Raw genomic sequence first — 13654 nt, forward strand, 5'->3', positions numbered from 1 at the left:
TGACAGCTGGGGGTTTTCATGAGATCGAGAGGCTTGTGGATAGCACGTATCAGGACCTTGCATCTTTATGATGTGTAGGCAGAGGGATGGACAGAGAGACAAAGGAGACCAGGCCAGTAGCAAGGGAATTACTAACTGTAATTCACTTCCAAAGATTAAAAGATTGGTTTACTGAAAAGAGTTTGCAGATGACACCAAATTTGGAGATGTGGTGGACAGCGAAAGAGGTTACTTCAGGGATCTTGATCAAATGGGCCAATGGGCTGAGAAGTGGCAAATGGAGTTTAATTCAGATAAATGTGAGGTGCTGCATTTTGGGCCAATGGTAAGGTCCTAGGGAGTGTTGCTGAACAAAGAGACCTTGGAGTGAAGGTTCTTAGTTCCTTGAAAGTGGAGTCGGAAGTAGATAGGATAGTAAAGAAGGCGTTTGGTATGCTTTCCTGTATTGGTCAGAGTATTGATTACAAGGGTTGGGAGGTCATGTTGCAGCTGTACAGGACATTGGTTAGGCCACTGTTGGACTATTGCTTGCAATTCTGGTCTCCTTCCTATTGGAAAGATGATGTGAAACTTGAAAATGTTCAGAAAAATTTACAAGGATGTTGCCAGGGTTGGAGGATTTGAGCGAAAGGGAGATGTTGAACAGGCTGGGGCTGTTTTCCCTGGAGTATCGGAGGCTGAGTGGTGACCTCATAGAGGTTTAGAAAATCATGAGGGGCATAGATAGGATAAATAGACAAAGTCTTTTCCCTGGGGTGGGGGAGTCCAAAACTAGAGGGCATAGGTTTAGGGTGAGAGGGGAAAGATATAAAAGAGACCTAAGGGACAACGTTTTCACACAGAGGGTGGTACGTGGATAGAATGAGCTGCTAAAGGAAGTGGTGGAGGCTGGTACAATTGCAACATTTAAAAGGTATCTGGATGGGTTTGTGAATAGGAAGGGTTTGGAGGGATATGGGCCAGATGCTGGCAGGTGAGAATAGATTGGATTGGGATACCTGGTCGGCATGGATGGGTTTCCGTACTGTACATCTCTATGACTCCAAGTTGTATATGTTTACAGTGGCTCAGTGGTTAGCACTGCTGCCTCATAGCACCAGGGTCCCAGGTTCAATTCCAGCCTTTGGTGACTGTCTGTGTGGAGTTTGCACATTCTCCCAGTGTCTGCATGGCTTTCCTCCGGGTGCTCCAGTTTCCTCCCAAAGATGGGCAGGTCAGGTGAATTGGCCATGTTAAATTACCTGTAATGTTACAGATGGAAATGGGTCTGGGTGGCTTACCCTTCGGAGGGTCGGTGTGGACTTGTTGGACCAAAGGGCCTGTTTCCACATTGTAGGGAATCTAATCAAATGTAATCTAATCTACAGGAGGTGGGTGTGGTTCCCATGAACCTTCCCATCCTTAGACTTATTGAGGGCCTTAAGTAGCCAGTTATTGACAACATAAGGCCCTCAATCTGCCTCCATTGTCATAATAAGCTGGTTAACATAATTAAGTAGTTGTCTGCATGCACTTTAAGGGCAATGGAGACAGACAATAAATGTCTACGAAAATGGTGGAGTAGCAGGGCTGTGCCTGGGGCTCGTCCACCCCCATCTGCTTCTTTTTTTTCTTTTGTTCTTTTTGCTTTTGCTACTTTTCTTTTCTTTAAAGCCTTAAGAGTGGTGGATGAAGGAGGAAGCCTCCAGCAGTGGCACCATCCCAATCATGAGGCAGACATGGCTCCATGCCAGCCGGGGTCTCGCAGCCAGCCAGGAGCAGGTCCAGGGCTGACTCTCCCTAAACGAGCTGAAGCATCAGCCAAAACGATGGTGCAGGACCCCGATGACCAGCGACAGCATTGGAAGAACGTCAGATGGGGACTAGGAGGGTCAGAACCCATGCAAACCCAGGCCCATGGCTCCAACTCGAATGTGGATTCACAATTGTGGTGGAAGCAGAGGCCTGTAACTAAGAACCCAGGATGCATTACAGAGACCTCAGAGCCCATTTCAGAGACCCTGGTCAATGTCAAGCAGTGACTGGGGAAGACTATTTGCAGGTAAAGGGATGGTTTACAGATAAAGGGAAAGTGGGAGGTCTTTAAAAGTTAGATAATGAGAGTTCAGAGACAGTATGTTCCTGTTAGTGTGAAGGCAAAGCTGGAAGGTGTAGGGAATGCTGGATGACTGGCCATCAAGAGGGAAATCAGGAGGGCAAAATTGGGACATGAGATAGCTTTGGCAAATAGATTTAAGGAGAATCCAGGCAGATAATAATAAAAGGGCAAAACAGTAACTAGTGAGAGAATAGGGCTCTTAACAGATCAACAAAGTCACCTATGTGTGGCATTTTGCCCACTTGTCCCACTCATGCCCTCCTGATTTCCCTCTTAAGTATGTTCCTATGGCCCTTATATTCCTTTAGGGATTCACTCAATCTCAGTAGTCTATATATGTGAAATATACCTCCTATGTCTTGACTAGAGCCCGGATTTCTCCAGTCATCCAACATTCCCTACAGTAACTAAGGAGAGAATAAGGCCCCTCATAGATCAACAAGGTCATCTATGTGTGAAAACACAGAAGATGGGTGAGATACTAAATGTGTATTTCACATCAGAATTTATTGTTGAGAAGGACATGCAAGTTAGAGAGCTCAGAAAATAAATAGTGATATATTGAGAAGTATCCATATTACAGAAGAAGTGATGCTGGCGATCTTAAAACACAAAGACAGATAAATTCCCAGGACTGAGCAGATGTTTCCAAACTTTTGTGGGAAGCTAGGGAAGATATTGCTGGTCACCTTGCTTAGATATTTACATCATTGATAACCATGGGGAGGTGCCAGATGACTGGAGGTTGCTAATGTGGTGTCATTATTTAAGAAAGGTGGTAAGGAAAAGCCAGGGAACTACAGACCAGAAAGCCTTACATCAGTGGTGAGAGAGTTGTTGGACGGGATTCTGAGAGACAGAATTTACAAATATTTGGAAAGGCAAAGACTGATTAGGGATAGTCAATATGGTTTTTTGTCTCACAACAACTTGGTTGAGTTTTTTTTTGAAGAGGTGACAATGAAGATTGATGAAGGCTGAGCAGTAGATGTTTTCTACATGGACGTCAGTAAAGTGTTCGACAAGTTTCCACATGATCGAACCAGTCTATCATATGGGATTTGCAATTGATTTGAATCGACAGTTGGATTCAAAATTGACTTGATGGTAAGAGACAGAGGACGGTGGTGGTGGGTTGTTTTTCAGACTGGAGACCTGTAACCAGCAGTGTGCCACTAGGGTCAGTACGAGGCCCAAGGTGCTTAGTTACATATGAAATAATCTGGATGTGAATATAGGAGATATGGTTAGTAACTTTACAAATGACACCAAAATATGTGATGTAGTGGACAGTGACGAAAATTATCTCAGAGTACAATGGGACCTCGATTAGATGGGCCAATGGACTAAGGACTGACAGACGGAGTTTAATTTAAATAAACATGAGGTGCTGCACTGGTAAGGCAAACTAGGTCAGACTTTTATGGTAAATGGTAAAGCCCTAGGGAGTGTTGCCGAACAAGGGGTGCAGGCGCATAGTCCCTTGAAAATGGAGTCGCAGGTAGATAGGATGGCAAAGGCGGCATTTTTCATGCTTGTGTTCGCTGATCATAAAGAATGATCAGTGAGTATAGAAGTTGGAATGTCATGTTGTAACTGTACTGGACATTAGAGAGATCACTTTTGGAATACTGCATATGGTTTTGGTCGCCCTTCTATAGGAAAAAAGTTGTTAAACTTGAGGGTACAGAAAAGATTTACAAGGATGCTGCTGAGACTGGAAGGTTTGTGCAGCAGGTAGAGGCTGAAAAGGCTGGTGCTTTTTTCCTGGAGCACCAGAGACTGAGGGGTGACCTTATAGAGGTTTATAAAATCATGAGGGTCATGGATAGGGTGAATAGCCCAGGTCTTTTTCCCAGGGTGGGGGAGTCCAAAACTAGAGGACGTAGCTTTAAGGTGAGAGTGGAAGGATTTAAGAAGTACCTGGGGGGTAACTTTTTCACATAGAGAGTGATGCGAGTATAGAATGAGCTGTCAGAGGAAGTGGAGAAGGCTGTTTCAATCTCATTTAAAAGACAGCTGGATGAGAACATGAATAGGAATGGTTGATAGGGATATGGGCCAAATGCTGGTAGATCAGACTCTGTTGGGATGTCTGGTTGGCACAGGTGAGTTGAACTGAAGGATCTGTATAACTACAACTCTATAAGTGATTTGCAAAAACAAAAAATGTGCAAAGCATTATTACACAGCAGTTCAGAGTTTTGTTTGGCTTCTACATGTGGAGAGGACATTCATGGTATGAGGATGTTCAATACAGATATGTCACAATAATATCAGGAATGAGAAGCTGTAATAATAACAAAATTGAAATAGTGTTACTCTTTCCACTGGAGAACAGTGAGCAAATACAGATCCAAAAAAATAAAATTATGATAAGAGTAATAGGAAAAGATGTTTGACTCCTTTGACTGAACAACAACATATGAATTTGGAGCAGACATAGGTATTTAGCCCCTCAAGTTTACCCTATCATTTAATATAACTTCAGTTTATCGGAGTTTGGCCTCAACCTACTTTCCTGGCTACAATTATGAAGTTACCTGCAAATAAAACATTTTGTCTACACTCAAATTATGGATGACCAGCTATGAAAGTAACTTTTAGCCCTGTGCACCTACAGACCATGCAACCTAGTCACCTTAAAACATATTTTAACAACATTTCAAAAAACCTTCAATCCTTCATTTCCATGAACCCTGAATGCAATCTTTTACTAGATTACCTTAATGATGTCCAAGTGACTCAGCCTTGCCTAATCTACATATTCTTTGAGTCAGAAAATGACTTGGTGTCTGATTTTGAAGAATAATGAAAAGAATGAGATTAATTCCAAGTTGTTTTGATTCAAAATTACTTTTTCTCTGCACGATCTCAAAATATTTGTAAATTAGTTTGAAACTTCCAGAAACATAACTCATACTGAAGCAGAACCAAAGGAATGCAAAATCTTCAGAAAACCAAAATTGCACATAGTATTCCAGACAGTCTCATTGCACAGTTCGAACAAGATTTCACTACTTTTATATTACATCCTCCTTCCATTAAAAACCAACATTCCATCCATATAGAAAGAACAGTCTGCTTTTCTATTCTTTCTGTCGAAATAGGCAATCAGACATTTTCCCACATTATACTCTAACTGCAAAAGTTTTGCTTGTGCATTTAACCTATCTAAATCTCTCTACAGACTCTTTGTATCCTGCACACAATTTGCTCTTGGCCCTACTTTTGTACCATTGAAAAACTTTGCAATAGATCTCTTCAGCTAAGTCACTGATGTAGATCATAAATAGTTGAGGTTCCAGCACCAATCATTGGGACACTCCACTACTTACAGTTTGACAGTCTGATAAAGACTCAACTATACTGACTCTCTTGTTTCTTCTTACTTCATAATCTGCTCATACTAACATATCTCCTCCAAAACCAAAGTGCTCCTCTCCTATGTGGACATGTTTTATGTGGCTTCTTAGTGAAAACCCTTTGGAAATCCAAGGGGACAGACACTGATTATCCTTTATCAACTGTTTGCTGCTTCCTCAAAGAAGACTAAATAATTTGCCAAACATAAATTCCCCTTCACAATATCCTATTAATTCTGCCTATTATTATGATTTTTTTAAACAATTTGCAAGAATGTTCTTTGTAAAGAATTCTGGCATTTTCACAATGACAGATGTTATTCTAACTGGCCTATAGTTGCTTGTTTGCTGCTGCTCTCCTTCCTTGATATGTGTGGGTTTACAATCTACTGGGATCTTTTCAGAATGAAGAGAATTTGGAAGATTACAAACAATGTATTCACTAATCTCTGTAACTATTTCTTTTAAGACCCTGGGGATACAGGCAATTTGGGTACAGCGAGCTTCTCAGTCTTTAGGTTCATTAGTTTCTCTGGTATTATTCCTCAACTAATCATAGTTAAAAATCACACAACACCAGGTTATAGTCCAACAGGTTTAATTGGAAGCACACTAGCTTTCGGAGTGACGCTCCTTCATCAGGTGATCACCTGATGAAGGAGCGTCGCTCCGAAAGCTAGTGTGCTTCCAATTAAACCTGTTGGACTATAACCTGGTGTTGTGTGATTTTTAACTTTGTACACCCCAGTCCAACACCGGCGTCTCCGAATCATGTCAACTAATCATGATTGCTTTCCCACCCCGGAACACCAGTTACGTTAACTACTCTTTTCCTTCCTATTACTTTAACTGTCTCCTTTTTCCAATCTTGATATTTTCTCTCCTACAACCATTTCTCCCTCTATGCTATTTGTTTTAGTTATCCTACACTGGTTTCTTAAATTCCTAAGTTCAGCATGGATGGTGTGTCTTTCTTGCAGTGTGTTTCTTTCTCGATGGAATAGATCTTTGTGGAGAGCAATGTCCTCAAATAACTGCCGTGACTTCTCTCTTACCTCTTAGCCTATTTTTCTCATACACCTGAGGCAAATCTGTTATACATCTAAAGTTAAGATACTACTTTCAGACAAAATCTTTTCACTCTCAACTGAATGTGAAATTCTATCACATTATCATCACTCCTACCTATAGGATCCGTTAGTAGAGGGTTATTCATAATGTTTATTTGAAAAAAAAACTTTTGTTTTTATCTGACTGTAATGTCAATCCTTTAACTGGATCTTATTTCTAGCTTATTCTTTAAACACCGCAAAGTAACACAACTACTTTTTAAACATTTCTCTTTTGTATCTAAGATTTGTACCTAGATAGTTCTACCTAAGATGGTGCCCTAGAGGTGACATTGTAAAACCTTTCACTGTACTCCTGTACCTGAGTACACATGACAATAAAAGATATTCTATTCTATTCATTAATCTTGTTTCAATTCACATTACCAGCCTATTTCCTCATTCCAGAACATATTGTTCGAAGAAGCATTACTTTAAATACACTATAAACTCATCCTTCACTCTAGTTATGTCAATGTGATTCATCTAATCTATACAAAAATTAATATAGACTACAAATATACCATATTCCTTTCTTACCAGCTCTTATTAGTACTTATTTATATTCTGACATTGTACAATCAGGAGGCCTCTTAACTTGCCCATCAGTGACATCTATTCATTGCGATGTCTCATCTTCATCTAAATGAATTCAACACATGATCCTCAGAAACAAAACTATTTCTGAACACTGTACTGATCTCATCCATTACTCACACTTTCCTCCTGTCCTGAAATGTCTCGTACCCTCAAAAATCAAGGACACAGCCATGGTCTTTTTGCAGCCATATCACTGTAATAGTTACCTTTAATCACTCTTTTTTTCTATATATGCTATGTATTCATTAGGGCATAGGTTTAGGGTAAGGGGGGAAAAAGATATAAAAGAGACCTAAGGGGCAACTCTTTCACGCAGAGGGTGGCACGTGTATGAAATGAGTTGCCAGAGGAAGTGGTGGAGGCTGGTACAATTGCAACATTTCACAGGCATTTGGATGCGTATATGAATAGGAAGGGTTTGGAGGGATATGGGCTGGGTGCTGGCAGATGGGACTAGATTGGTTTGGGATATCTGATCGGCATGGACAAGTTGGACCAAAAGGTCTGTTTCCATGCTGTACATCTCTATGACTCGGTCTTGTTATAAATATTGTGTGCATTTAGACAAGTAACCTTTTATTTCTTACTGTCTTCCCCTAGCTCTACATCCCTGAACACAAATCAAGTTTTAAGAACATAGCCTTAGAGGTGAGACTACTTATTGGAACTCAGTGTCCAGATAAGCTTCCCGTGCTCTGATACATTGAGCTGTGGCTGCTCTGTTCACCAGAATCCGCATGTTCCAGCTGCATTGCCATCTTTGTGTTTTATTAATTTGATCTTGAATTTAGAAAGTTCAGTCAACAATTACTCATAGTTATAGAAGTGAAGTACGTAATGGGTACCAGTTAAAACAACTTCCTCAGTTTAGAAAACAAAACTAAAATTCAACCATTGTCTGTTCTCCACCTAATAAATGCTGCCATTCCCCATATCCCTCAATTCTTCAAGACAGTAAAATCACTCTATCCCAGCCATAAATATATTCAACTGTAATGCATCTGCAACCTTCTGCAGGCAGAGAGTTTCAAAGTTTCACAAATCTGAGTGAAGAAATTTCTTCCCAATTAAGTCCAAAATGAATAGCCCCTTATCCTGGAATTTTGTCCTCTTGTGCCTTGACCTGCTGAAGGTTCCAGTATTTTCTGCTCTCGTAACTAAATGTTCCGATTTTGATGGAAGTCCCCATAAAGACAAATTATTCACAAGAAATACACTTGTTTTCCACTATACTTTGTTGTTTTAATTGCAAATCCCTCCTATTATTTCCGAACCAACTGACCTTTGCTATGATATCAGTCCACAGAGACCAGAACCCTCCACTGCCTCAAGAAGTGGTCAATTGACATGTGTGAACCTTGTCAATGGAGAATAACAATGTAGTTTCATGACTACGGATACAGCCCTCCCCCTGTGTTTGGGTCTCACCCAACATCAACACATTTGGACTTACATTTGAGGTTTCTAGATGGAAAAACAATGATTTTTGATCATTTTTTTCCATTTGTTACATTGGGGCAAGTACTCTAGTCATGGCATTGTAATGGTTGACTTGCCTTAGATCAACAAATTTAGTGTAATGTGTTTATATTTTGCAAAATGTGCTGTTCTGTGCAGCGGAGCTTCATACTAGGTAATAGATTAAAATGGAACAAGCAAAGAATAACAAGCTTTTCAGCGGAAATGCCTGATGAAGCTCTACCAGGTCCTTACAATGCCTTTTTGTTTAAAAAGGCAGATATGTCCTGTGACAATTTGCAGAATTCTGGAAATTGTATTCTATCAAACATGGCTCATTCCGATATTCCCTTTATTTTTCCCTTGACTGAAACATTGAGCACAATGGCATGGATTAAGTTGACAGTCACGGAAAATGAAAATGCGTTGCTGGAAAAGTGCAGCAGGTCAGGCAGCATCCAAGGAGCAGGAGAATTGACGTTTCGGGCATGAGCCCTTCTTCAGGAATGCATTCCTGAAGAAGGGCTCATGCCCGAAACATCGATTCTCCTGCTCCTTGGATGCTGCCTGACCTGCTGCGCTTTTCCAGCAACACATTTTCAGCTCCGATCTCCAGCATCTGCAGTCCTCACTTTCTCCTAGTCTCGGAAGATGTCCAACTGTATTTCATTAAAGAGCTTTTGTTCAGTTTGTCTACTTACAAAAAAGAGCAGGGATTACTGTAAAGGGTAGAATGAGCATTGATCAAATAACTCTTGATCTGGTGCAACACAATTTATATCATGCAGATTGACAAGAGTTAAATGATACAGTTATAAAAGTTTGAGGGTAAAGGTCAATGCTTATGGATGATCACCATTTCTCATGATGTTTGTTTTGTAGGGGAAAATCTGCACCTGACAAATAAAACTCTCTTTTCATCTTCTTGCATCATCAGTATGAATGTTATATTGAAGAGTTGTCATGTCACTCCAAGTTATAGTCCAACAGGTTTATTTGAAAGCACTAGCTTTTGGAGTGCCGCTCCTTCATCACAACCACCTGATGAAGGAGCAACGCTCCAAAAGCTAGTGCTTCCAAATAAATGTGTTGGACTATAACCTGGTGTTGTGTGATTTTTAACTTTGTCCACCTCAGTCCAACACTGGCACCTTCAAGTCATGTCATTCCAGTTTCCAGCATCACAACTCCAGCTGAAACACAATATCTGATTCAAAAATGCTTCTCTCTTATTGACTTGGTCTGGAGAGCACTACAACATGTCAGCTCCACACATTCAGACCATACAAGGGGTTATAACTATATTCACCACACAGTGGCGCTTTTCTTCTCACTGGCTACTAAGTGGCTGAACAGTGTTTGATAAGGAATGCAAGCAGTGCTCCTCTAAGCTATGTTAGGCATTCAATTAAATCTTCTTCAGCAATTGACTAGTAACATTTTCCTCATTTGTAAGATGCTTTCAATTTCTCAAGGCAGCTCAAAATGGTTTAACAACCAGCAAAGTATCTTTGCAGTGACGTCAGTGCTGTCATGTAGAAAGTCTGCAAGAGGTGTCGTGTTTAAGAGATGCAGCAAAGATTAGAGCAAACAGAGTCAGGGATTACAAAGTGGACTTTTGTCTGATTACAACACATGAAATACAGAAGGAATTAGGAGACATTTCTCATACTGGCAGAGGGTTAGAATTGGTCTCTTGCGGCAATTCATGCCAATACCACTGATATTCACTATATCTTGTATGTATATACATCAGTAATGTTTAGTTGGTAGCATATTCACTTCTGAATCAAAAGGTCCAGGATTCAAGTCTCACTCCAGTACACCTTGGTGCAATACTGAGGGCAGAGTCATCTTTTGGCTGAGACATTCAACTGAGGGCCCCTCTGCTTGGGTAGACATAAAAGGTCCCATAGCAATATCTGAAACAACAGCAGGTAAGTTATCCCCAGTATTCTGACAAATATTTATTTCTCAAGCAACATCACAAAAAAATTATCTTGTGATTATCATGTTGTTGTTTGCAGGAGTTTTGCTGAATGTGAAATTAAATGCTGTTTTACCTATATCACAACAATGATGACACTTCAACAAAAGTATTTCACTGGTTGTGAAGGACTCATAGACATTGGTGATTGTATAAAGCTCTATATAAATGGAAGTGTTTTTGAATATGTAAATTATGTCAGAATCAAGAATTACAGGCATGGTGCTAACATTTGCAGATGTTATCTAATTGTGTGTATATATATTTGTACATACATACTATTCATCATTTTTATATATATATTTAATATTTATACATGAAGGATACCACTTATTCCTGTATAGAATCATCGAAATGTACAGCGTAGAAACAGACCCTTCCATCCAATTTATCCATGCCAACCAGACATCCTAAATTAATCTACTCCCATTTTCCAGCATTTGGCCCATATACCTCCAAGCACTTCCCAGTCATAAACCTACCCAGATGACTTTTAAATGTTGTAATTGTACCAGCCTCCACCACTTCCTCTGGCAGTTCATTCCATCCATGAGCTACCATCAGCATGAAAAAGCTACCCCTTAGATCCCTTTTAAATCTTCCCTTCACACCTTAAATGTCCTCCTTGAAAAGAAAAACTCATTGGGGTAAAGGGAGGAAATCCTGGCACATAAATCATTAATAAATGTGTAGAGGCTTATATGGAGTACAAACAAGAGCACAAACCAGTTAGGCTGAAGGGGCCTGTTTCTCTGTTGCACGTTCTATGTCAAAATAAATATCAAGTAGTAGAGATCATTTTTCTCTTCAATTTTGTCACAATATAAGTGTGTCAATGCTGAATAGCCTTTTCTGAAACCAGGTCTCGCTAAAATCTACCAATAAAATTGTGAGATCAAAGATGGGAGTTTGTTTTTGCATTCATGTTCTAGTCCTCAAATTTTGTTCAAATATCCAGAGCTGCTGACTTGCTCGTTTACTGGTACGGTGGTCATTCACATGGTTTTTTGCATCCCCATCTTAGAGATTCACAGCTAAGTTAACTGTCCTCATCCATCAATTACATGCACACTTGTTCAGGAGCACGAACTAAAATTATTTAAAATAATATTAATGACTATGGCATTAAAATGCTGCTGCAGTAACTCACAGAATATATTGAATCCATTCCTGCAGCTATATGCAGTTGTTTGGGTACGAAAGTGTCATAAAAGATCTGGATTTCTGAAGAACATCCACTCACTCAACAGAAAATTAAATTGGAAACACAAGGTTTCACCTCAAAGTTAAACCATAGTTTCCCAAATCAACAAACTCAATCCTTAGACTGTAGCTCTGGCTTGTTTCTCTCCAAACCCACATAAAACATTAGCCCAGTGAATACAGGGTAAATAAAAGCCCTGGGAAGAATTGCTGGGAATGATTTCAGAATTGTCAGTCATGCATTATCAAAGTACATCTGTGGCATTTAGAAATCAATGTGAGACATTCTGCAATATACAATATGCGCGGACATTTTTTAAAATCATAAAAATAAAATACATTTAGGCAGGATATGGTAGAACTATTGACAAGTTATATTTTTATTCTATCGTGCACTTTCTAATTTTACTGCCCAGTAGATCGATAAATCACAAGGTGAGTCTTGGATACAATTATTCAAACACAAATTATCGCTCAATGGTGAGCAGCCGCGTGTAGCCTTTCAGAAATCTTTTAAAGATGTGCTCGATTTCCATTTCAGGTGAAAAGCTATCCTGGATATTCTCCCACTAGTTGGAAGGTAGCCATTTAACTCTCAATTTTCAGTCACAACTCTTTCCTTTTTTACTGTCTTCTTGTTTCCTCTGCTAATTGCACTGGGCCATGGTATGGCGTAGTTCTATATGGCTTTCAGTATCTAGCACAGTAAACACTTGTTAGCATGGACAATGATTGTGTGTAATCACCTCATCAAAGGATTACCACATCTGGACCTAACAAACATATTTCTTCGCCCTCCTCCCGTAAGAACTGGATAGTGATCAAGAGGAGAGCTTGTTACTCATTTTCTCCTTCTCTAGCTAAGGATCACTGAGACCGAGTGTTCTATCCTAAAATGTTGTCACAGCTGAGATCAAGTAAATCAATTGATCAGAAATCATTGCTCAGATTCTTCAGGGCTGTGTGGGGCTTGGAGAGTCGAGTTTACATGCAAAGTGCAAAGAACACCAACAGCCTTCACTACATCTGGTCTTCATTGGATCCTGCAGCCAGAATTGGAGTTTCAATTGTAGCCTCCACCCATTTGTGAGGCCAAGCCATTTGTCGAAGGTTGAGGGAGGAAACAAACAAGTTAAAACCTCGCTGCTGCAGCAAACAAAAATGAAGGCAATACTCTCTGATTCTACTGGAATTAATTTTGACAGGACTTACCTTTGAACGCATTCCTCTTCTCATGGCAGTCAAATGGAGCTGGAAAAAAGTAAAAAAAAGATTTGTTCAACTACATTTCACTTCAATGTAATAACTAGAAGCAGAAGCAAAACATGAAGAAAATTAATAATGTCACAAGGACATACAATGAGTAGGATAATGACTATGGATATATATTGACAGGAATTCTGAATTCATAACCCTCATGCTAATGTAAATTGACCTAACAGTGGGTGAAAATAGCAAAATTTAATGTGAAAACTAACAGTAAAATATTTTTCTCCTCTACAGCTTTGTGGGTATCAGAAACAAATCATGACAGCACTCCTTCTGTGTCTTCCAAACCTTGGCACATCTTTTGTAAACATAACCACTAACATCATTTATGATATTACATTTTTTTATACAAAACAGAGGCAAGCACCAGTTGAAAGAGGATGAACAAGAGAGGAGTTAATCAGAAAGGGAGAAATCAGGAAAGAGTAGTCAAAGGAAAGGTAAATCAGGCAAGGATTCTGGATCAGTGGTGCTGGAAGAGCACAGCAATTCAGGCAGCATCCGAGGACAGGCAAAATCGACGTTTCGGGCAAAAGCCCTTCATCAGGAATAAAGGCAGAGAGCC

General features: G+C 39.8%; 1 protein-coding gene across 7 annotated transcripts in view; it reads right to left on the minus strand.

The window, feature by feature from the left end:
• Positions 1–13654, minus strand: part of tcf4 (transcription factor 4) — a 459054-nt gene that overhangs the window by 277062 nt on the left and 168338 nt on the right. For all 7 annotated transcript variants that reach the window (XM_043674585.1, XM_043674647.1, XM_043674258.1 and 4 more), the window contains one exon: positions 13033–13071. In XM_043674585.1, coding sequence (XP_043530520.1) covers positions 13033–13071 — 39 coding nt within the window. The remainder of the gene's footprint in view (positions 1–13032; positions 13072–13654) is intronic.

The sequence above is a fragment of the Chiloscyllium plagiosum genome, chromosome 1 (genome assembly GCF_004010195.1).
Source record: "Chiloscyllium plagiosum isolate BGI_BamShark_2017 chromosome 1, ASM401019v2, whole genome shotgun sequence".
Classification (NCBI taxonomy): Eukaryota; Metazoa; Chordata; class Chondrichthyes; order Orectolobiformes; family Hemiscylliidae; genus Chiloscyllium; species Chiloscyllium plagiosum.